Source organism: Pseudorca crassidens, chromosome 14, assembly GCF_039906515.1.
Source record: "Pseudorca crassidens isolate mPseCra1 chromosome 14, mPseCra1.hap1, whole genome shotgun sequence".
Lineage (NCBI taxonomy): Eukaryota > Metazoa > Chordata > Mammalia > Artiodactyla > Delphinidae > Pseudorca > Pseudorca crassidens.
The window spans coordinates 45,031,352-45,056,939 of NC_090309.1; the positions used below are offsets into that span (position 1 = coordinate 45,031,352).

At 39.8% G+C, this 25,588-nt stretch overlaps 2 protein-coding genes across 13 annotated transcripts in view; one reads left to right on the forward strand and one right to left on the reverse strand.

Annotated features, from left to right (window-relative positions):
• Positions 1-2,893: 2,893 nt before the first annotated feature.
• On the reverse strand, positions 2,894-4,855 carry LOC137206229 (prolyl-tRNA synthetase associated domain-containing protein 1). The gene is made up of 2 exons (XM_067705049.1): positions 4,666-4,855; positions 2,894-3,402 (listed from the first exon to the last, which is right to left on the reverse strand). Exons 1-2 carry the CDS (start codon positions 4,747-4,749, stop codon positions 2,971-2,973), a joined length of 516 nt encoding a protein of 171 aa, XP_067561150.1. The 5' UTR covers positions 4,750-4,855; the 3' UTR covers positions 2,894-2,970.
• Positions 4,856-4,898: 43 nt separating this feature from the next.
• MTIF2 (mitochondrial translational initiation factor 2) overlaps positions 4,899-25,588 on the forward strand; it is a 42,592-nt gene continuing 21,902 nt past the window's right edge. Inside the window, exons 1-5 of one of the 12 annotated variants that reach the window (XM_067705021.1) lie at positions 4,899-5,309; positions 10,197-10,256; positions 18,525-18,581; positions 23,579-23,804; positions 24,170-24,281. In XM_067705021.1, coding sequence (XP_067561122.1) covers positions 18,532-18,581; positions 23,579-23,804; positions 24,170-24,281 — 388 coding nt within the window. In that variant the 5' untranslated portion in view covers positions 4,899-5,309; positions 10,197-10,256; positions 18,525-18,531. Of the gene's footprint in view, positions 5,310-10,196; positions 10,257-18,115; positions 18,582-18,621; positions 21,473-21,852; positions 22,592-23,557; positions 23,805-24,169; positions 24,282-25,588 lie in introns of those variants that run through there. The other 11 variants (XM_067705022.1, XM_067705030.1, XM_067705025.1 and 8 more) reach the window with 11 other exon arrangements.

The window sequence follows — 25,588 nt, forward strand, 5'->3', positions numbered from 1 at the left end:
TGCTTTTCCCTTAGATAAACCACTTCTGCCAAACAAAATAGTGTAGCCAACTAGAAACTAACTGGGGCCACTTTCCGGACTGGGGCCTGACATGCTTTTAATGATCTGGCTCTATTCTAAATCAATACCCAAACCCCCTCGGAAACTAAAGAATTTATATACAGGGTAATAGCTTCGGCCCAGAGCTCCAGTAAAAGTGCTTCAGATCTGGCAATGTGGAAATGTTCGGTCCAAGTTTTTGAACTGGTGGTTACCAAAGAGTACACAAAACAGGTTTGTATGTAGCACCTTTCATGCAAGGCATGGTAAAAGCCTATTTAAAAATCACTGTGCATATTACGGAATTGCAGCCACCTCACAAATGAAGTATTACAGCCTGCACTGTCTTAAAATTTTATGTCAGGAAGTGAAAAAGATATTGTACCAAATCTGGAATTACAATGAGGAGTAATAATGTATGCTAAATGACTTGTATTTTAAGTTACTTTTTATGAGAAAAGTGAAATTTTGTGTTTTCTTTTCTGCTACACTTAGTCTTGAGATGTATTTTTTTCTTTAAGCCTTGAATGAATAATACAAAAGGACCCATTTTATAATATAAACCTTGATGTACATGTTGAGATATTTGGACAAAGAAAATGCCTTAAAAGGAATGCTTATGGATAAAGTTGCACTTACAACACCTTTAACAAAACGTGATTTCAAATTGTCTTTTTCTTTTCTACTAAGGGTTCTCTCTTTCAGTGTTTGCCATTGTACTTGTAACTGTTATTAAATATCAAATCCAATAATATAAAAGATGTAACATTTCCTTTAAAAGTAATGCTACTGAGAAATTTGGAGTTGAATGGCAAAATGTTTATTACTTGGCTATACCTAATATAAGCCACAGTGCATAACAAAAAATCCAGTTTATAACAAAATAGATACCATCATTTGGCCCACTTGTCTTTTTTTAAAAACATTCATTATTTTTCATTTTAGTTTTTAACTTTATTTCTCCTAAAAAAATTAAGTTGGTTTAACATTCACTTGCTAAACTGATATAACAAGAGGTGAATTTTAAACTAATATAAAAAGAGGTGATTTTTATAACAAGTGGTCAGCAATCATAACATATAATTTAGCCCAATATTATTCTTTCCTTTCCCTTTGCCCTAGAAAACCTATTTTATGTGTTTCATAACATATAACCTTGCTTAGATGATTCTGTCCTAATCACTTTGGGATGAGTATTGGAGGTTTTGGGAGAGAACTGAGAGTCTATCAGTCTTGTCAACCTCAAAATAGGTTTAAATACAATAATAGATTGTACAAATCAGTCTCTTTCATTTTCACATCTAGACTTTGGGAGGCGTAATGTTAGAGATGGCAACCTGCCTTGTGTCCTTGGGCAGGTCAGTCTTTCTGGGCCTGTTTTCACCATAAGGTGGGGAGGACAGTTAGACCAGTTATCTGAGGTCCTCGGTGTCTTTGATTCTGTTCGTTAAACCTTAATTTTATATGCAAAGCAACCTAAAATTTCCTCTTTCTTAGAGAGATAGTACAGAGTAGGCAAAAACTAACATAGCACCTCAGAAATAAGGTTATCATTTATGGAAAATGTTTCTTACTAACTCATCTCTTAAATCCATTCTGTATTTTATAAAAATTCTGCCTTGAGTAGACTTGTAGTTTACACATATATCCAAAGATGACAAGTTTTTACTTCTGCCTTTCAGTAATGCAAATTGGTACAAATTAAGTACAATTTCCCTACCAGAAGCAAATATTTTTTTGAGTGTTCAACCTTAGGAAAATATGATTATTTCTCAAATATCCCACTTGATTGTACTCTAGAGGAAACGAGAATTTTCCTAAGACCTCTAGGCTATTTTGTAGCCTAGTCTAGTCAGACCCTCAACTGGGGTTTTGTTTGAATCTAAGTGAGGTTGGAAAAGTACATCAATTTTCCTCTGTTTTTGAACTAGCCTCTATATGACAACTGACAATACATAATCCTGGGTTCTTATACTGCTTTAGATGCCACAGTTGAAAGGGGATGAGTAAAATTTAATATAGCCTAGAGGACAAAGGAACCTTGTTCAAGCATGTTCACATTTTGTAACCTCTGAAGACTAAGCAAATCCTTCTTAATGGCCTATGTATTTTCTGCTCCTGAGTTTTAAAATATAATTTCATTAGTATAATGATTATGACATAACATTTTCCATCCCTACTTTGAGTGTTTTTCTAGATTAAAATTTTATATAGAATTTTATTTAAAAATTAGCTTATTTTTCACTGAAAAAGAAAGCATTGGTTTAAAAACAAACACCCGGTAATAGGAAGGTTTTGCCCTTGCCCCCTTGTTTAATTATATTGCTGGGGAATTCTTATTCCTTAATCCTCATTCCTCAAAGATAACCACTATTAACAGTTGAATATATTCCCATATTCCTCTTTTTCCCCTGTATGTACACTGTCATATATATAATTTTATATATGCTGTTTTTGCAGTTTGCTTTTTTCAAGTATAACACCTTACAGAAGATGTAATATAGTTAATCTTAGATAGTTAACTAATCTTAGTTTTGATGTTAATTAATTAATATAGGCTGCTACACAGCTTACAGGATCTCAGTTCCCCTGACCAGGGATTGCTCCCCCGTGCCAAGGCAGTGAAAGCCTGGAATCCCAACCACTAGGCCACCAGGGAACTCCCTGTGTTAATTCATCCTTAATTGTTGAAGGCATTCCTGTAACAAGTAATTGTCATGGGGGAAGGGGAGGGTGGAATCTCTCAGCTGACTAAAACTACCTCAATATATCTTCTTAAAAACAGCTCCTTTAAGATGAAATAGTTAAATAGCTCCTTAAGTAGTTTAGGTAGTCACCAAACCAAGGTGCTATATATATCTTACCACTTTTAATGCTTTTTATAATTACAAGTGAGAAAAACAGCTTTCAGAAGTAAATGTATTAGCCCAATTAGTTTTTATCAAAATTTAGTCTTATGGGATCGTGTCCTGTCTCCTTCACAAATGTGAGAAAGTCTTCAGGGCTCAATCCCATGGTTGCAGCATTCGTCATTGGATGAAAGTACACCTTTTCATGTCCACCTTCCAAAAAAGCAGAATCCAGAACAAATTTCACATCTCCATCATCACAGAAGAGTGCCAACGGTGTGGCACAGCCTTGGCCAACTTTCAGTTTTTCTAGCATGGCTGTTTCATCAGCAAACCGCAGATTTCCACTTCCAACACCTAACTGCTTGGCAAGATCATTTAAATTAATTTGTCTATCATGAAGAACTGTCACCAGCCAATAGTCTTTTTTCTTTTTGTCTTTAAGAAATAAGTTCTTACTATGTGCTCCTTTCAAATGTTGGATATGAGGCATCATTTCTTCAACTGTAAACACCTGTGAAATATCACATGAGAAGTTTAAAAATAATATGCATGTATACACACACTGCACACATACAGTTATCTGTATATTGCCTGGTGGGTGTAAGGTTAGGGAGTACTCAATGACCTGGATTTCACTGGTAGAGATCCATCCCCAGCCCATTAGCAAATATATCTCATCTCAGGGCCTCAGGAAGTATTGATAGTTTCTCTTAGACCAGTTCTCCATTCCAATGTGCAGGCCAAGCCTTCACACTCCTAAAATGTTTTTGTTTTTCCATTAAACTTTTGGTAAAGTTTATAGCAGCCCTGACAACACTGTAAATCAACTCTACTCCAATAAAAATTAATTTAAAAAAGTTTATAGCAGCCCAGACTCCTATTCCTTGGCATTCCATTACATCCAGGCCATATGACGATCTCCACTCTATAAAAAGATAACCGCAGAGAGGGAGTGAGGGCAGGGAATGAGACCCTGGACTAATATACAGAAAAAATCAGAAAAGCTGGCAATACGCGCAGTAAAAAGGAGAGTATGTGGACTATAAGGGAGGCAAAAGGGTCAAAGAATATACTTTTGATGAATTTCTCTAAACTTGGAAGATCATCACCATATCTAGCTAATTATCATTAGCTGTTACTCAAAAGTTGGGCAAACACTTTGCCCTTGCACCACTCAGGTTACGTACTGGCTCCGTCAGATATGTGCAAAAAAAAAATCTTCCCATCAATAAATCATGTTAAAAAATACCAAACTCTAACCTTGGCATCCTGTATGCACGTGCAGCCACTGCAAAAACGGGTTTACTGCTTGGCAACTTACATACGCATAAAGTTAACACACTGACCAAACACCCCTAGCCAGTTTGAGATGCGCAAGTTCTCAATATGTTGTACTGGTTCTCAACATAAAAAATCACTCCGAATCCCCGGGCGGTCCAGTGGTTAGGCCTCCGCGCTTCCAGTTCAGGGGTCACGGGCTGGATCCCTGGTGGAGAACTAAGGTTCCGCACCCCACGTGGCGCGGCCAAAAAAAAAAAAAATCACTCCAAGAAGAAAACATGAGGTTTTTTCACAATAACATCAGCGTCCGAAGTGGAGAGGCCCTTGATGGTACTTTCAGGTCCCTTTCGTACTCTGGATCCCGGCAAATGCCTTAGAACGGAAGTTTCTGCGGCACATTACCCCTGGGACGTCTAGGCTTAGCGCCTTCGCCCCATAGAAGCTGCAGCAGAGCCCACCCCTTCCCGGGGTGGTCCCGGCGGGAGCGCCTCACCTCCGGGTGCTCCACGACCTCCGTGCGGATAGCCAGGGCTTCGAGGCGCTGTTCCAGCGCTGCCCGCAACTCGCCTCCTGCCATGCTACCCTCGTGGCGCTAACGGACGCGGTGGCGAGAGACCGAACGGAAGAACTGGGCGTGGCTTCCCGCAGTCCACGAACTGCCAGCCCAGACGGAAGTGCCTGGAGGGACAGGAGCGGTGCCGGAAGCCCAAGAGTGGGCGCTTTCCGGAGGCGGAGTTGCGCTGGGTTCGCTTCGTTACCTCCCCGCGTGCTTGAAATTTGCGTCCGCAGAGACAGACTTACCAGACGTGCAGAGTTCCTTGCCCCGCGTCCTGCGAGAGGAAGGCGCCTGCCTTCTCACAGCCCTCTCTAGCCTCACTTCAGGTTTCCTAGATACAGCATATCTTCCATTTAAACAGAATCAGAGCCACATAGCAACTCAGCTTAGGGAGTGTTGGGGGAGTAATCAACTGGACGTGGGCTCGGCTTGACTCAGGAGGTGGACTGAGGCAGTCAGAGGCTCCTTACCCGTTCTGTCCTTGGAATGTACTTTCTGCCCGCTGTTCCTGAGCTAGGTGCTACTTGAAGGATGCAGCCTTGAGAGAGTAAGGTGTTATTGAAACCATCTGGACTTTTTTGGTAAGTGCAACCCCCCTTCCCCCACTTACTAAAACTGCCACCTATCAATATGGAATGTCCTGCCTCTTCAGTCATTCTGTTACCTCCTAGGGTGTGTGTGTGTGTGTGTGTGTGTGTGTGTGTGTGTGTGTTGGTGTGGGGGCGGAGGTTTCACCTGGGGAATTACCTGAGGTCGTGAACCAACAGGGAGAGAAGGAGCCAAAATCCCTCTCCTTTTAAATAATCAGCTGTGGCAACCACAACTCTACCTTTTTCAGAGGCATTTTTCCTACCTTTTTGTGGGGTGTTTTCCACTATCCTGCAAAAACCCTCATTCCCCACCTTGAACGAGGCCTGAAATTCCACTAGAGTTTCACTTATGAGTTTAGGTTAAGCCTCAACTTGTTACCAAAGCTGTTGCCCCAGAATCATACTCTTGTCCCGGGCTTGAATGGAAACCAGTTGCTCTTAACCTAAGTTTTGGGAGGAAGCTGCAAAGAAAAACACAAGAACTGGTTAGAACCAATTAGGCACTAGATGGCTGAAGATTTAACTTCCAGTAGACCTAGAGCCTCATGATACATTCATTGTAATACCTAAGCATGCTAAATGACACACTGACCGGTGCAATGACAGCTGACAGTTGCCATGACAACAACTGGAAAAGCCCATACAAGGACCGAAAAGGAGAGTTGCATCAGTTCCAGGTCCAAACCACACCCCCGTTCTCGGATAAGTCATGAATATTCCTCCCACTCTTTCCAATTCCCTCCCTTCTACCTCGACCCTCTTATAAACATAGTGTCTCCCCTGGAATTGGGTAGAGAAGTTGATTTGCAAACGAGGTTTCCGCTTCTCCATTCTTTAGCCATTAAATAAAGCTCGTGCTGTTCCAGTCTCAGCATAGGTTTTGTAATTGGCTGTGTGAATCCGATCGGAAAAAGAACCTCCCTGACTGAGACAAGGGGTCTCAGTTTGGGCTAGGACCCCAGGGCAGGCCAAATCAACCAATTCAGGAATAGAATCCCAGATAAAACGTAGATATTCCTAGGGACGTTTAATTCTAGTAGGAATATATAATATTTAGGTCATTTCTGGGGTGCAGATTGAAGGCCTGGTGAGGAAGTCTCTTAAGAAGACACTGCAGGGACTTCCCTGGTAGCACAGTGGTTAAGAATCCGCCGGCCAGTGCAGGGGACACGGGTTTGAGCCCTGGTCTGGGAAGATCCCACAGGTTGCAGAGCAACTAAGCCTGTGCATGTGCACCACAACTACTGAGCCTGCGCTGTAGAGCCCGCGAGCCACAACTACTGAGCCCGCATGCCACGACTACTGAAGCCTGCACGCCTAGAGCCTGTGCTCCGCAACAAGAGAAGCCACCACAATGAGAAGCGTGGGCACCGCAGTGAAGACTAGCCCCCGCTCACCGCAACTAGAGGAAGCCCGCACGCAGAAACGAAGACCCAACGCAGCCAAAAATAAATAAGTAAATTTATTTTTAAAAAATAATAAAATATACAGGAGGATGTGCATAGGTCATTTGCAAACGCTATGCCATTTAATGTAAGGAACTTGAGTGTCCACAAATTTTCATATCTGTTGGGGGGGTCCCTGGAACTAATCCCCCTTGGATACCGAGGGAGGGTAATATCTGAGTCCTCACCCACATGACAACCTTGGAGGAAGCTGTGAACGAGGAAATCAGAGCCAACTTCACGATTTCACCCAGAATTGGCCTTGGATAATACAATTTTAAAAAGTTCTAAGCTTAACCCACCTCTTAAAACTATTAAGCCATGTTTTCCTTCAAACAGTCCATCCAGTTGTTTGATCCTTGATTATAGAACCAACAACAGGCCTCTGCCCGTGGCCACCTAAATTCAGGTCAACAGCAAAAGCAATGTACCACATTACAGAGTATTTAGAAAACTTAGATAAGGGGGAACGGATCACTCAGAACATTTTCTCCATGTTTATTATTTTATTTCTCCGTTTGTGAATTAGCTTCGTTTATGTCTTGGCTCATTTAGCTATGGAGTGAATGTTAATGGCTTTCACACTGGTTTACATGAGCTGTTTAAATAATCAAGTTATGTGCCTTTTATTTGTCATATATCCTCCAAATGGTTTTCATTTTTCCCATTTAAGAAGAGATTTTTTTTCCCCTGCACCGCGCAGCTTGCAGGATCCTAGTTCCCCAGCCAGGGATCGAACCATGGGCCCTGGCAGTGAAAGCCCAGGATCCTAACCACTGGACCGCCAGGGAATTCCCAAGAAGGGATTTTTTTTTTTTTTTTTTTTTTTTGCGGTACGCGGCCCTCTTACTGTTGTGGCCTCTCCCGTTGTGGAGCACAGGCTCCGGACGTGCAGGCTTAGCAGCCATGGCTCACGGGCCCAGCCGCTCCGCAGCATGTGGGATCCTCCCGGACCGGGGCACGAACCCGTGTCCCCTGCATCGGCAGGCGGACTCTCAACCACTGCGCCACCAGGGAAGCCCCTAAGAAGGGATTTTTTTTTAAAGTTTGATTTTATCTACAGAAGTTACTTATTTTTGTGTAACCAAATGTCATTCTTTTTAAGTTATTTTGATCTAAGTATAGAAAGCTAACCTCCAGCAATAGACTATTCGATCTATTTTCTTTTTTATTTTCTTAATACTCAATTCATTAATTCATTTAAATTTTACTTTGGCGTATAAGATGTGGTGAGGCTCATTTTTTTCACTAGGTTTCTGTCTAAGAATGAAAGCATTAGAATACCAAAGACCACCTATATGAAGATATGACATATTGCAAATGACTGTCCTTAAAATATTTGAAGACTTTCAAGAATACCCAGATTCAACCACATTGACCTGAGCATAAACGGGAAGAAATTGGAATCTGATTGTGACTAAGAAATGTGAATCATGTCCAAAACTAGGGAAACAGTTAACCCAGAATAAGGTCTACATGACAGCTACGAAGGAGGAACACAGAGGGGAAAAATTGACCGTGGCATCCAGCACATTGTCCAGGCAAATAGGGTGTTCTGATCTGGAAATCTCTTTGGATGAACTGCCATCCATCAGGTATGCAATGTGTGAATCCCTCCCCCGACCCATAGCCAATCCATCACAGTTCAGTTTCTTAAATCCTTCTTCTTCTAACCACCTCCATCACTCTAGCCCAAATGACTATCATCTCCCCCTGGTCTACACTAATGTTCTCTTAATTTTAGTCTACTGTGGTTGAATGACCAAGTACCCTGCTCCCAATGAGTCTTACCACCAAAGATTTTTATTATAAAATGAAGCTAAATCTGTCTATGGTAAAAGAACCTTATATCACTGTTTAGAAACTATCCTAACCCAAGTTTAATGCATATTTATATTTATTTATCAAACATACGTGTCAACATTGTATTAAGTACAAAAGAAATGCTATCTTTCGCATAGTCCCTTGTCCTCAAATACAATCTCAAATTTACATTGGAAAAAACAACATGAAACATTAAATTCAAAATTATCAGCATGAACTTGAGAAACTAGACATCTAGTCACAGAACTTGAATATGAAATCTCATGATTCTAGGAGAAGGGGTAGTATCTGATAAATGGGGGTTACCAAATTATTTTACAAACAGGGGAAAACTTACTAAAAAGTCTTCTGGGGGAATTCCCTGGCGGTCCAGTGGGTAGGATTCTGGGCTTTCACTGCTGAGGGCCCACGTTCGATCCCTGGACCGGGAACTAAGATCCCATGATCCGCATGGCACAGCCAAAACAAACAAACAAAAAGAAGTATTCTGGCATTTCTCCAAGAACACACTGAGGGAAAGACTCTTATTATCCTTAGGAAGAGTGTGGATAATTGACAGACAAGGAACGAATCTGAAAAGGAGATCTGGAAGATGGAGTTGTGCCAGGGTCCATGAAACAAGGGAACCTCATCTTACGTCTGCTCAAAGTAAAGGAACAGCTACAATTGTAGCCTACCTGGCAAAGGAAATAAAAAGGCCAAAATTGAAAATATTTATCAACACCAAGGGGACTGGGCATCACTGCGTTTATTAGGTGAAGAATGTTAGAAACCCCCATAATTGCATAAAACAAAGGGCAATTCCAGGACAGGTAAGTTCAAAGCCATCGTAAGAAGCTGTGCATACCCAAAAAGAAAGCGAGGCAATTAAAAAGCAAAATGCTTCTTGCAATCTGTGTCTCTTCAACAAATCTTTTGGAACAACTCTATGTGCCAGGTACACTATAACACATCTATATGTGCCATGCTTTCTGCCCTCAGAGACCTTAAAGTCTAGTGAAGAGGACTGAAACATTCACAGAGGATAAATCCAAGAAAATATGCCCAGAGCAATGAGAGTGGCATAATGAGGATGCTTTGGGAGCCCAGAAGGGCACTAAGAAGACAGGGGTGGTATGTCAGGGAAAGCAGTAGGAGATGACACCAATTTGAAGGGATAAGTAAGAGCTGATCAGAAAAAAAGGGATCCAGCTGAAGAAACTCTGGAAGAATGGAGAAGAAGCATGACGTGTCCTGGGGCGTTATGATTTGGTGTGACAATAGAGCAGAATGAGAGGCCTGCCAGCAGGAGACGAGACTAGAACTAGGCACAAAGGATCCTAACTGTCAGGCTACGGAACCAGGAGTATCCCACCATAAAGGGGCGTGTTAAATAAATTAGGTGACTTCTTCCTAGGGAATTCTATATTCTCAATCATGCTCTCAATATTTAAGGCTATAGGGAAGTACAGTTTGGTAAATGGGGAAAATGAGTTATAGAAGGGTATAGACAATATGCCCCCAATTTTGCTTCAAAATACACATACCTGTAGAGGAGAGTAACTTAAAAAAAAATGAAAACAAACCAAAAAAACTGTTATTAGCATCCTCTTTCTCTAACCCATTCCAGGAAAACTGGTTTCTAAAGGCCCGTGGAGGAGTATTCATCCCAGGACAGGAGACGATGGAGGTTAGTTCCTAGAGCAACGGAGGGGAAAGCATCTGCATCCAAGAGGAAATTTAGGTTTCCTAAGAGTCAGAAGAGAGGGTGAGGACTGGGGTGGGGAAGATGGGACGGTGGAGGACAGTTCCTTTTTTGGCACTTTGTCCCTCCAGTGGGTGGCAAGTTGGGAACTTGCTGTCAGTGGAAGGCAGTCCACCTGGGGCAGCCCTTCCAAAGCACCCTCTGAGCACCACTGCTCAATGAGGAGCCGTGAAGAAGAGGACAATAATCCCACAGTCCAGTTCCCTGGCTTCTCCTAGGTTCCTGCATGATACCATGGAGAAGGGAGAAAATCTCAGTAATAGCCTCAGGTTAACTTTCCTTCCAGCTCCATCATGTGGGGAGTTGGGCCAGATTTAATTAAATTCAGTAAAATATGATTGAAGATCAGCTAAGTGCTCAAGGTACAGTGGTGAGCAAAACCAGACAGAGACACTGACCTTGTAAAGCAAACAGTCTCTCGGAGGGTACAGCTTTAGTCAAATACAGAAACAAATGCTAGGTTGCCTGGGTGACAAGTGCTAAGAAGGATATAATAGGGGAATCGCATCTAGTTTAGGGGAGGGCAGAGTGGTCAAGGAAGTGAAATTTAATATCTGAAAGATAAGTAGGAATTAAGAGGGCAAAGCAAAGAGAGAAGAGTGTCCCAGGCAAAGGAAACAGCATGACACCTTGTGCAAGCGTGGGAGGAAGCAAACCAAGGCAGAGGTACTGAAAGAGGTCAGTGTGGTTGGCATGCAAAGAGCACGGGGACTGGGGACATTGTTCATTTCCTACACACTGAAGCTGGGAACTGTCAATGAAAAAATTAATCACTAGTCAGTCTAAGACAGACATGGAAACTTTTATTTGAGCCAACCTGAGGATTATAACCTGGGAGGCAGTCTTTCAGAAAGCTCTGGGGACTGTTCCAAAGAGGTAAAGGGTGAGGCCAGTATGTATGATTTTGGCAAAGTGGTACATGCCATCAAGCACTCATCTTAGTGGAAGGTTACTGCTATTCGAGAGGAAGAGATATCTTAGTTAATGGTTTTAGTGCTTTTCTAAGTATGGGAAGATGCAGGAAACTAGGTTCATAAAATTTTCTCCTGAAAAGATCTATCTGAGGGCCAGTTCTGTCAGCTTTCCAGTATACAAAGTGTCTCATCCTGATTTCCACCCTGAATTCCTTTCAGGATGTACTGTAGGTCAGCGACTGCAGTAGCTAATGACTTGATTCTTGTAGAACTGGACGGTTGGCAATACTCTTTTTTGACAGTCCCCTCCCTTTTGGTCTTAATTTTGACAATGTTTGGAAGGCATTTCATGACCAGTTTGCCTAATGGCGATTCCCAGGCCCGGTGAGGATTTCATTGATAGGCCACTCAACGTGCTACTGTAATTGGACTAGACCCTGTTAACCGTGACCAAAAGCCTCTGGACTGCCTGTCTTACTGGTCTGTTATGGTCCAGGAAGTGGTTCCCTCTTGTTGCTTCTTCTCACATCTAGAGTTACACTATTACAATCACTGATCTTGTGGAACTATGTTTGAGCAATCATTTCAGTTAGCCTAATCATCATTAGTTTTATCTGAGGCTCGTCACACATTTGGTAATGCAAGAAACAATGATCTTGTTAAATAGGCAGAATACAAGTAATATAGCTAGTTACATTAATAAGGTCACAAGTAAGTATTCAAGCTAAGAACGTCCTTTAAGTGTCTCTTCTGCACCAATCACTATCTTTAAGGGAAATAGTATATTGGCATTGTTCACCAAAGATGTCTGCACATACCAGGTGAGTGGTGGCTCATTGTGACCCCTTACAGGATTGAGGAAGGAATATTATCTTCTGAGGAGTTACATGGCTGGCCCCAAAATAAGGAAAATTGATCTTCATGGTTGAGCAGGTATTTCTGCCACTGGGGAGTTCTGGTTAACACATAATGCAGATGCACAATGCACACTAGAAGGAAGGTAGGAGGCCAGAGAGTAGATTAAAAGTTTTATGTTTAAATTTTTTTTGTCTTGCCTTAAAATGTGAATTTTTGTTTCATCAGAACTAAAATGCTTACCTGCTAAAAATACACTTCTTGAGGCGGTTATCACCGGCTAATAACAGGGAGGGGGGAATCAATAAGTTAAAAATAAAGAAATGTAAACCAAATCTGAAAAAGATCAAAAAATGTTATTAAACAAAGGGAAATGTAAACTGTCTCCACAATTAAGATCACGTGAGGGTATTTTCAAACGACTTCAAAGGAGAAGAAAGTTAAGGTATAAAAAATTTAATAAGTGGGCAGATGTAATTTAATTACCTCCAAATTAAAATATGAAACGGGTAAAGATGTTCAGTTTTCTTGTCTGGGAAAATACTGGTTTCATACAAAATGAAAAAAGCACATGCAGTGTGCAGTGTGAAAAAAGCACATGCAGTAAGCAGAGAAGTAGCAGGTTTCTTTCTTTTGTTCACTTTAAACACTCATTTAAAATTAAATAGTCATAAGGAAGCTTTACTTTGGACAAGAAAGTATTTCCAGACACTGCTGTGAGCCCCAGGTTGTACTATAAATACCTGGTGAGTAACTCCGACCTCCTAACCCTGAACCAGGTGGAACAGCAATTGCTGTGATTCAGGAACCCCTGCAGAAGGAGGCCAGGCCAGCAAGACATGCTCTGAGCTGCTCTTCAAAGCAGTCTTACCTTTCTGGACCTAGTGAACCACTAAATGAATGAATGGAGACTTATACTCCTTGTTATTACATGGTCTGTAGGTGGTTCTCACAGCAACCCAAGAAAACTGACTTCTATACAAAAGTACTATGGGGTAGATTATTTTTTCTTACTTTGCATGTGGACTGGGGAATATTTTCTTTAGGTCTAGCATTTCAGAATAATTAGTTTGATTGGATTAGGTTTATGGGAACTACTTTGGAATTTCTGTCCTAGTCTTACTGGCTAAAAAGAGAAATTTCCTGTGATTTTAATGCGTTAAATTAACTTGTAAATTGAATATATTTGCATAAATTTTAATAAAATATAAGTTTGAGACCAGATTACTCCTAATCACATATTATTCCTCTACCCTTGCTGATTTGATTTACCTATTTATGATAAGTGCTGATTTCAGTAAATATTAATAAATATATTTTTGAAAAGTATGGGGTATAATGTAAGAACAAAAAGAGCCAGGTCAATCAGAAACAAACTCATATTCAGCATTCCTCCAAAACATAAAGTAGCTTTCTTTTTCTGAGTGTAAAAATACTGTTCAATGTTTTTTTAACAAGTTGTATGTTTATTTCTTTAAATAAATGTTTTAAAATCATACTTTAAAAAGAAACACAGAAGATAAAAAGATACATGTTTATTGAAAAAAAATCAGACCACACAACAAGATACACAAGCATTTATGTCACAGGTATATATACATATATATGCACACCACATGTATGATGTGTATGTATACTCTATATATGCTGTTTATTTCTAGTTTTATCTGATTATATAACGTATGATATTTTATGATCTTTCCTTTTTTCACCCAGTAGGCATCTTTCCATGTCAACAGAGAACTACATTATCACTTGTAATGGCTGTATAGTATTTCATTTATTCACCCAGCTCCAAATTTGGGAATGTCCAATGTCCAATGACTTATATGTTAATAATTTCCAAATTATTCATAGTATTATAAAGAAGGCTATGGTAAGTATCTATAGTTCTATATCTATATATCTTTGCATAATTATTTCATTTATTCCTTAGAATAAATCTTAGAATCTGCAAAGTTACAGTTTATACATTTAAATTGATAAATATTGTTGATTGCCTTCCAGAATGGTTTTATAAATTTGCAGTACAAGAACATTCCATTCTCCACATCTTTATTAGCAATTATTTGATTACCAGAGTCAAAATTATTAAATAAGCAAACACACATTTGCACTGTGTTTTTAAGATTTAGGAAAAATATCAATATCACTTTTATGTTTACTGATGTAGGATGGTATGTCTGTACTTGTTAAATATCAACTTAGTACCATAAAGATAAAATATAAACTTCTCCACTAGAATGTAAGGAGAATTGCTGGAGAGCACAGTGATTTTTGTCTGCTGTCTTTGCCAGTGGCAGACTGGTTCCCCCGAGGGAAAGGAAGTTGAGTTGAATGTATGCTCAATTAGTCTCAAATTTAGTAAATTGGACCCATATCCTCGAAATCAGAATGAGTAAAGAGGCAGAAAAAGGCCCAGAATCGCATGAAATGAGCTCCTTTCACAGAAAAGAACTTCAAGAGTTCAAGAGTAGAGAAGAGTAGAACTTCAAGAATAGAGAAGAAATGCTCCCAATTTACACCATTAATTGATCATTGATTGCTAGTTTTCCCAGTTATAGCTATTTATTTATTTATTTATAATGTCTTGACAGTACAAACATTTAAAATATTTATGTATTCTAATCCAGGTTCTCAAAATGTAGTCTTCAGACCAGCGTTACTGTCATCACCTGAGAATTTGTTAGAAATAAATTCTCCTAGTCCACCTTGCGCTTGCAGAATCAGATACTCTGGGAGGGTGGGCCAGCAATCTGTGCTTTATTCAGCCCTCCGGGTGACTTGATACCTGCTCAAGTTTGGGAATCACTCGTGTAACTAATGGTTCTTTCCCCTATAGTTTCTGAATTTTGGGGGGTGGGGACGCGCTGCTGCCTAGCTTGTGGGATCTTAGTTCCCAGACCAGGGGCCCCCTGCAATGGAAGAGCAGAGTCCCAACCACTGGACCACCAGGGAATTCCCTAGTTTCTGATTTTAGAATTTTGACTAGAAAGGTCTTTCCCACCCAGGTTTATAAATGATATCATTTATGTTGTCTCCTAATTTTTACTCAACCTTTAAATGTTTAATTCATATGGAATTTCTCACTACAAGAATATAATCTTCTTGAAGACAGGAGTCTTCATCTATTTTATTTCTCTGTTTTATCCTAAACCTGTGATTGGTACATGATGCGTTCTTAATATATATTTATTAATTATTGAACAAACTACTTAATTTCAGCATAAGATGAGACACATCCTTTGTAAAGCTTTCCTGGAAGCCATAAATATCAGCAAATTACAGTCAGCCTTTCAGTTAGGCTGGTGGTTTAAAATGGCAAATGACAGTCCTAAGTAGAATAAATGTAATCAGTGTGTGCTTACTGGGGTGTGCTAGTGTTGTAATTCTTAGTGATGTTACATTTTTGGCGCTGGTTCCTAAGAGAGAATTTTAAAACTCAGAGGATTCTTAGTTCTATTAAGAAAAATGATCTGAAACTTGGAAATAGGCGAAGGGATGACTATTTGTTCTTTCAGTGTCCTGCTGCGTTTTGTCTAGCAGGCACTCCTGAGATTGTCTGATTCTCCAGGAATGTGCGCTTTTGTTTGACTTGATATTTATCATTTTTTAGTACAGAGGACTGTACAACTCTGTAAGGGTAAATCTTAACATGTAGAAAACTGGTAGTAATATAATTGAATTTTGTCCAGTAGAGGTGCAGATGATTTTTGTCCCATAGAACAGGTAACCGTTTATTGTGCTGCAGGATATTAACCGCTTTTGTACCTATATTAGCAGTCTTATTCAAGTATTCATTCTTTCAGCAGCTGTAAATATGTGGCACTCCCCAGTTCTCTTTGACCAAGGCTTACCATTTTTCTGGATCCCCCATTAATGAGTTAAATACATCTTTAGACACATACGCATTTTATATTTATTTAAAAGTTATATTTTTAAACTTTCCAGAAATAATACTGCAAGAATGTAACCTTTTTAATTTTGTGATGAAGATATTGAACACCAGAAAGGTTGCTGTCTTATTCAAAGTTGTAATACTAGTTAGTGGAAGAGATGGGACAAGAATGTAGAAATAAGGAACACAGGTTAGTAAAAGGGTACAAACTTTCAGTTATAAGATGAATAAGGTCCGAGGATATAAAGTATAACGTGGTGACTACAGATGATAATGCTATATTGTATGATTGAAATTTGCTGAGAGAATAGAACATAACATTTTCAACCATGACAACAACAAAAAGGTAAATATGTGAGGTGATGGATGGGTTAATTAACTCAGGGGGAAGTTGTTTCACAATGTGTTTATATATCAAATTGTACACTGTTTCACATTGTACACTTCTAAATATCTTATGATTTTGTCAATTATACCTCAATAAAGCTGGGAAAAACTGAAACAAAAGACTTTATAGTAAAAAAATTTTTGTAAGAGATGTAATCATGTATGAAGAAATCAGTGAAGCATAATTTGATGAGACTCAAGAGGAAACCCAAGAAATGCTTTGTATAATTTGAATGCCAGTGGTAAAGAGATAACTATCTCATTGCTGATGAAAATCCAATGCACAGATCTTTAATCAGTATTGATATTACTGGAGATGAATGCCATGTTTTCCACTAGAAATATACAGAATTGTTACTTTTATTGTTTTCCATAAAGAAAATTGTTGCTTTAATAGAAGCTTCAATACTAATAGAAACACAAATATTTACCATATATCATGTAGTAAAGATTGATATCAAATTTAAGTTAAAAAATGCTTATTTTCATATGTTCAAAAGGTAAAATCTCAAAGATGGATGGGACCCTAAAGACCTTTTTTTTTTTTCCCCTAAAGATCTTTAATTCAACTTCTTCAGTTATGGCAGCAGTTGAGAAACAGTCTTGGAATCAAACAGACTTGAATTTAGGTCCATCTCACCGATCACTAAGGGTGTGACCGGGACAAGTTACTTAACTTCTCCAGTGATAGTGCAATCCCTCTGGTTTGTTAAAATTGATGTTCAAAAGTAAGACATTGAATCTTGCAGGCTTGAATCAGATGATAATGATAAAGCATTAAGAACAATGCTTCATCCTGAGTATGTCAAATGAATGATAGCTATTATTATTACTATTATTAAGGTATAGTGATCTTCCACGAAGCGACACATTTAAAATAAATTGACCTTACTAAAATTTGACTGCTAGATTACCAGTTTTTCACTAGGGGAAGTTGTCAAATCAGAGTCAAGGAAAACTGAATTGTCAATTGGCCTCAGACCTGTTAATGTGCCAAGAACTGCTGTATAACATATTAAGTATAACAAAATATTTATGTGACTGGTACATAAACGACAGTGAAAATAATAGTTATGATCGTAACTATTACCAATAATTTTAGATTGCCATGATTCAGGTTCTCAAGTCTCTTCTAGTTTTAAAATTCCTGGTACCATTCCTCTAGCAATTATATTGCAGGGTGTTTTGCTTTATTTTGTGAAGCCAACAAATGACAGTTGAGACAGAAAACAAAACGGATTTAAACCTTGTAATTTTGTTCTGCTTTACTGCAGCCCTGATCAGCTTCTCTTTGGAAGATACCTAATTCTTGTGTTGTTCCTTGTGATTTCCTCCTCCTAGAATAAGCCCAGAGACATGACTGTAGTTCCTTATAGTACTGTCAGGCCAGTGTGTGCTGGGCTGCAACTCATACCCTATCCCTCTTGCAAGAAGGCAGTTTACCCCTAATTATCACCAAGAACTATAATTAGTCTGGATATTGAAGTGACCTAGCCCCTTAAAAAGGAGCTTTCTGCCAAGATCTTGAAAGGCAAAAAAAAGGTTGGGAGAGGGAACAAGTTGAAAGTCAGAACTAACAAGAGTTCAAACCATTTTCTAGATAGGAAAGGGATAGCCGCAATACAGCTCCTTTTTCTCTTCCTTCCTTCCCTCCTTCCCTCCCTTCTTTCTTTTCTTTTCTTTCTTTCTTCCCTTCCTTTTTTTCCCACTGTTCTTTGGTTTCAAGTTTTCTCATTGAGTTTGTGTTTTAGACCTATCATTTAATACTTCTGAGACATAGCTCTTACCAAGCAGATGGCAATATGAAACATTATTTGTGGTCAAGTTGGCTCTACCTGTCTCTGAACTTATTATGTTCCATAATTAATATGATCAGATTAGAAGACCAACAAAGGACATAAGGTGAAGTGGGAATAGGAGCCCTTCTTCATCCTTCCCCTTCCGCAAGTTTTCAGTCCTAAAGCCATCAGGGGCAAGGGCAAGGCAGGCCATCCACAGATGTAGGGCAGGAGTGGGGGACTCCAGTGGCCCTGTATTGCTGTAAATTTAGATTACAGAATAGTTGCAAAGATACTGGAGAGAGTTCCCAAATGCCCTTTACCCAGGTTCCCCTAATGTTAACATTTTACATCCAATCAGGGTGAAGATGTCCACTTCAAGGGGTGAACTGGCCTTGGGAGTCCAAGCTGGAGAGAGGTAAGGAGGGCATGAGTGCAGGAGATGGGGTGGTGGCCAGATTGGAGATTGGTTTCACACAGGGGAATTGCTTAAATAAGTAAATATATTAAGGCTGATGCGAGTCAGGTTTCCCACGGCCAGAAAAGGAAGTTACATACATATAAAGGGAAAAGCCTAGTTTGAACCCTATGGTGTTAGATTGGACTTCACAATATCAGTAGGAACGCATGGTTTTCAATGTATGTAGATGGAAATGTGTGCACACATGTGTATAATATTCCCCAGCTTTGACCAATGGGAGGGCTTGAGAGCATCAAAACCCTAGTAACAATGAACATACCTGACACCCTGAGCCTAAATTATAAATACCATTCTTCACTGAAAGGAAATAGGGCTTCCATTTTTAGAAATTTATTCTAGAGAAAGAACTGGACTGGCATGCAAAAGTGTATGCCCAAGAATATTCACTGCAATATTATGTTAGTTACTGGACACAGCATATATGTCCATCTATGTGGGTATGGCACTTACAAACAATGGAATCTTTCAAAATCATTTAAAAGAATAATATGGATATATGTTCATCAGTGTGGAAGATTTCTGGTATATATTGTTGCAGAGATAAGAAGCAGCATTTATAACATGAATCTCATTTACATAAAAGTGTATGAATACATGTATTTATACAGAGATAAGTGGAATGATGTGTACACACACAAACGCACAAAGTGGTTACTTCCAGAGAGGTGGGATATAGGATTTGACTCACTTTCTTTAGTAAAAAAATAAATTTTAATTTGCAAAGATAGTGGAGAGTTCCTGAATGTCCTTCACTCAGTTTCCTCTAATGTTAACATGTTATGTTAGCTATGATATGTTTGTGAAAATTAAAAAATTAACACTGGGGTATTACAAGTAACTACAGATTTTATTCAGATTTCACCAGTTTTTCCACTAGTGTGCTTTTCTGTTCCCGGATTCTATACAGGATCCCACACTGCATTCAGTCATCACATTTCTTTCTGTCTGATCTGTGATAGCTTCTTGTTTCTTGTCTTTTTTTATGATGGTATATCAGGGTGGAAGGGGAGAAGCAAAAAGGGACAGAAAGGAGGTGAATAAACAACTTAGTCTAGGAAAATAGTTACCCCTATGTGTGTGTGTGTGTGTATGTGAGGGAGGTGGGGAGAGAAAAGAATTTTTGAAAGCAAACATTGTATGGTTTCATTGCACGGCAAGTTGCTAGTGATCTGGATGAGTGGAAACCATTTAGGAAAGGAACCCCATATATTGGCAGCATGTGGTCAAAAGACGTGGAAGAGTGAATAGATGTCTGTTAAATGAAGACATATGGGGCATTTTAAGGTCACTTACATGGAGCATCATTTTAAATGTATGAGTAACGCTTGGTACTGTGTTTTCACCCAGGTCTTTTCTTGCTTTAGATGACCTTGACAGCTTTGAAGAGTTCTGCTCAGATATTTTGTAGAATGCTCTTTAATTTGGGTTTGTCTGATGTTTTCCCCATGATTAGAGTAGGGTTGTGGGTTTTGGGGACAAATATTAGAGGTGAAATGTCCTCATCACATCATTTCTCAGGGTACATTATATCAACATGACATTGCTGGTGATGTTTACCGTGATCAGTTGGTTAAGGTGGTGTCTGCCAATTTTCTCCATTATGAAGGTACTATTTTTCCCTTTGCATATTCTATTCTTTGGAAGCAAGTCACTAAGTCCAGTCCACACTCAAGGCGGGTGGGGTGGTGGTGGTGGTGGTGAAGCTTTACCTCCTAGTAGAAGTTATACACATATATTATGTGGAATTTTTCTGTAAGGAGGATTTGTCCCTTCTCCCCCATTTATTTGTTATAATCTAATACTGTGTTATTTTGTTGCTCAAATGTTTCCAGCTTTGGCTCTCCCTCCCTCCCTCCACTTTCTATATTTTAGTGTATTGCTTTAATTTTCCAGATTAGTATGTATTTTCTTCATGATTAGAAACATATTGGTTATTTTCACTTTAATATTGGGAAAAAAAGGTATGACTTACTTTGATGTTCAATCAATTTCTGCTTCTCAACTACTTGGCAAGGCAGAGAGAGCAAAGAATACTTTCTTGCAGAAATAGGCATTTCAGTGAGTGTGAAAGGTAAGTAAAATGATAGCAATTGAAATGCACTTCAATAGTTTTCAAGGGTGTGAGTGTTTAGGTTCATTAAAAAGATTTTCAGGACAGAGGTTTCCATTTAGTCATTCAACAACACTGATTACACATCTTTGCGGTGGCACTGGGGAGACAAACATAAAAAAGGGGAGGGCCATGAGTTAGGCGGCCAGACTATGGGGGGCGGGGGGAGGCACAGAGAGTTTACATAACGTCCCCAAGTCTACACAAGTGGGGATGAGCTGGGATTGGAACCCACTCTAGCTTTATTACTTTAAATGCCACCCACACGAGGTGACTTTTGAAAAAGAAAGTGCTCCTCGCCCAGTACTAACTGGGTCTATCGCCACGTTCCCTTGCATTTTTCCCTTTTTGTTAGTATGTCTTTTAAGGACTTATAATTTCTCCCACATTTCCCCGTTTAACTTTCCCTTGAGTTGTACACATCGAAGCCGCTCACAACCCCAGAGTAGCAGTAATTTACTTCCTAGAAAGCGAAGGGTTTTGCAGAAACGCGCTGCTGACACGTCACCCGGGTACACCCCGCGACTGTACCAGCGGCAACACGGCTGTTCCGAAATCGGACTTCTGAGTCCCGGGTAGAACCGCTTCCGGCGGCACCGGAAGCCCGCGGGGGACCATTTTTGAGACGGACTAGCCTACTGACAGTCCTCCCGGGTCCGGAAGGTGATCTTTGCCCTGCGTCAGAATTCCGGTGTCCTGGACCCTACGTAGGAGCTAAGTGAGTGGGGTCTCTTAGCCGTGTTGTTCCGGTTGGCGTGTATTGTTTGGCCTAAAGTGTTAGCGGCACAGATGACAAGCAATGCGCATTGCGCATTCGGGAGGCTTTCCATTGTGCACTTAATCCATACGTGATTGTTACTTTCGGCATAACGAAAGCGCTATCCAACCAGAAGCGGCCGGCTGCTTGCTCTCCCCGCGCGCCGCGGCAGGTGTCCTCCACACCCCGACCTCCCCTGTGCCCAAGGGTTTTTGGGCTCGGGTTCCAGGCGAAGCCACCCTAGATCCGACATTCTACCGTGACTTCTTTTTACCTTTCAGATAACTCCCAAGGCTTCTAGCTGTTTCATTCAGACGTTTTCACCAGCGCAACTACATTATTTCCAACATCCTTTTTCAGGTTCCATGATAAGAATATACTAGCGGCGAAAGAACACCGAATTGGGAGTCAGAAAGCCTGGGTTCTAGTCCTGTCATTAACTAGCGGTATGACATTGGAGAAGGCTTTTTGACCTCTCTGGACTCCATTTTCCTTTTCTTTAAAATGAGGGGCTTGGAATAAGTAGCAAGTAAGGTTCCTTTTAGTTTTGGTATTTGGTTTATTGACCCCCAATGTGTTTTTCGAATCCCTGCGTCAGTGAAATAGTTGTGCTTTGGTTAATCTCCGTGTAGGACTTTTCCTCCCGTTGTATTAATCTGTGTCCTTGTTAAATCTGGTTTTAGAGTCATTAAAAAATTTTTTTTTCCCTAAGGAATTCTGTGCTTCCTGAGCACCCTTTACTTCTGAGTTCAGGGAAATGTACCTAAATAAGATTCTTTAAATGTGCCATTCTTGAGGTGTTTAAGAATCATTATATTGGAACATTTTAAAGACAGTGGACCCCAAAGGAAGGGACTCTTGCTTATTAAACTTTGAATCAACAACCTCAGATGCAGTGCCTGGAAGATGGTGCTCATGAAATGTCTGCTGAGGAGAAAACTAGTACTTATGTTATTTTAGTTGCTCCTTCCCTTAAACACTGAAAAGCAAAGCTGTAGAAATGCAGTGTTGTGATCAGAAGAAATAGAAGACTCAAGGAGGAAAAGACTATACTACTGAGTTCTGAGCTACACTGTTGAGGTCTGTTGTGGTTTTCTCTCAGTAAACTCTTCTTTTGTCCCAAGAGTAATACTCAAAAGGCATTATTCAATAGGTATTTATTGGCATTATTCATTAGATATTTATTGGGTGCCTTCTTCCCACTCTAAAGCATCTTTTTTGGGGGAGTCAGGAAGAGGGGAAAATGTTAAGGTTGAAAGACAGTTCCAAGTAGAGGGAGCATATGCAAAGTTTCAAAGATTAGAAGACGTTGGAGATTACAGGTGAGACAGAATAACAAAAATTTGGGAGATAGGAGTGAGGGAACTATAAGAGCGTAAGAGATGGAGTGAGAGATTAACAGAAGGCAGATAATGAGTCCTTATATAGCATGTTGTTTTTTTTGTTTGTTTTTTTTTTTTTTTTACGGTACGCAGACCTCTCACTGCTGTGGCCTCTCCCGTTGCGGAGCACAGGCTCCGGACGCGCAGGCTCAGCGGCCATGGCTCACGGGCCCAGCCGCTCCGCGGCATGTGGGATCTTCCCGGACCGGGGCACGAACCCGTGTCCCCTGCATCGGCAGGCGGACTCTCAACCACTGCGCCACCAGGGAAGCCCTATAGCATGTTTTGAAGTTGTACATTAAATTAGGGATAATCTCCCCCCATCCTCCCAAAGAATGTTTGGCAAAGAGTTGATGAGTGCAAATTTGCATTTAAAAAAAAAATGACTGTAGTTGTGATTTGGTTAGTTGATGTTTCAGGAGTGAAAAAAGAACCCTTATAAGTTTGTTATTGTATTTCAGTGTTATTATGGTAGGAACATTAACAATAGTTCTAGTTAATATCTAGAGAGTACTTAGTACGGAATTCCATCTCTCTGGACTGTGAGCTCTTTCAGGGCAAGAACCCAGTTTTACTCATTGTTGTAACTCTAGCACAGTGTTTTGTGTGTAGTAGATATCCAATTAATATTTACTAACTTGATTTCAATATTAACCAAAATAGTATTTGAAAACTTTTTTCCTAGGAGAAACATGAACCAGAAGATACTTAAGTTGGAGAACTTGCTACGATTTCACACTATTTGTAGGCAGCTGCACAGCCTGTATCAAAGAAGAATGTTGGCACAGTGGAGGCACGTGTTTTCATCTGCTTACCTGGTGTGGACAGCTCAGCTGTACCCCCAGCCCTGGCAGACACATGCGCTCATCAGGACCGCTTTATCTCAACATAGGCTTCTGGTGACAAAGAAGGTAGTTCTAGATTTCTCTGAGTTTCTCTGTTATTTGATCTGAGATAAAAGTGCCTAGAGCCATGAGTAGAAATCATTTTGAGTATTTTGTCATTTTTGAAATCTTTATGCCTTAATGCTACATTCCAGGCAATAAATCTTTGTGAGGAAGGGAGGTTCTAGTTAGTTGTTTAGTAATGTTGATTAATTTGCTTATTTATATCAGTGTATAACAGTGAATTAAGGAATCAGGATTTTAAATTTTAGTCTAAGGTTTAACAATTTATGGGAGTGTTGGTAGAAATAGGAGCCCTGACTGTGGTAGATATTCCAGAATAAATCTCAAAGTTTTTTCTTCCTTCTTTATGTGTTCTGAATATTTAATAGGAAAAAAAATCGCAGAAATCTCAGCTATCTTCAACAAAATCTAAAAAGGAGGTGGAGGTATGGATTGGAATGACTGTTGAGGAGCTGGCCAGAGCAATGGAAAAAGACATAGGTGAGCCAGATAATTTTATAAGGAAAAATATGGAAACGTGGAATACCTGGTATTTTATTTGCAGTGAGATTAAGGCATTCAAGGATGAAAATTAGACTAGTGGTTTAAAAAGATGTTAAGTAATTCCAATATTTTTCACTTTAGATGACAAATCCTAATTAGTTTCTTGGCTCTTTGCCAAATCTAGTTCTCTAAGATTTTGCTTTTAATAAAAGTGGAAAAGATTTTTTTAATTTGAACTAACCTCAGAAATCTCGTGGGCTATTAGAATAAGTCCAAAGAATGCTTTTGGACTGAGGGACCGTATTTATACTCATTTACTTTACTTTTGTTTCTCTATAATTCTCTAATTACACTCATTTTGACAATTTCTGTAGTGTAGTGCCAGCAGAAAAATATTTGTAGTAATAACTACGACATTTTTTTTTCCTTAATAAATTTATTTATTTATTTTTGGCTGAGTCGGGTGTTTGTTGCTGCTCGTGGGCTTTCTCTAGTTGCAGCGAGCGGGGGCTGCTCTTCGTTGCGGTGCGCGGGCTTCTCATTGCGGTGGCTTCTCTTGTTGCGGAGCACGGGTGCTAGGCACACAGGCTTCAGTAGTTGTGGCACGCGGGCTCAGAAGTTGTGGCTCGTGGGCTCTAGAGCACAGGCTCTGTAGTTGTGGCGCATGGGCTTAGTTGCTCTGCGGCATGTGGGATCTTCCCGGACCAGGGATCGAACCCGTGTCCCCTGCATCGGCAGGCGGATTCTTATCCACTGCACCACCAGGGAAGTCCATAACTACAACTTTTCATAATACCATTTTTATTAGAAATTCAATAAAAATTGTAATTGGCCCGCTGTATCCAAGGGTTCTGCATCCGTGGATTCTACCAACCGTGAATCAGAAATATTAAAAAAAAGAAAAAAAAAATCCAGAAAGTTCCAGAAAGCAAAACTTGAATTTGTCATGCATCAGCAACTGTTTCTATAACATTACATTGTATTAGTTATTGTAAGTAGTCTAAAGATGATTTAAAATATATGGGTGGATGTGTGTAGGTTATATGCAAATACTGTGCCATTTTATATAAGGGACTTATATATAAAGTCCATGTATTTTGGTATTCAGGGGATGTCCTGGAACCATGCCCCTGCAGATACTGAGGGACTACTGTATTTATTACCAATTTAGGATTGTTGGAAGAAAATTTTCATTTCGTTTTCATTATAAACTGACATTAAAATTTAGTAAACAAGAAATGGCTTATTATTGTAACAAAATAAAGTAACAAGTGAAGCAGACTTGGCAAAAAATTACTACTAAT

Excerpts from the sequence above, each read along its gene's own strand:
- LOC137206229 (XM_067705049.1), bottom strand. The coding sequence starts at position 4,749 with ATGGCAGGAGGCGAGTTGCGGGCAGCGCTGGAACAGCGCCTCGAAGCC. Across the intron at positions 3,403-4,665 it reads AGGTCGTGGAGCACCCGGAG|GTGTTTACAGTTGAAGAAAT; the intron begins GTGAGGCGCTCC and ends GATATTTCACAG.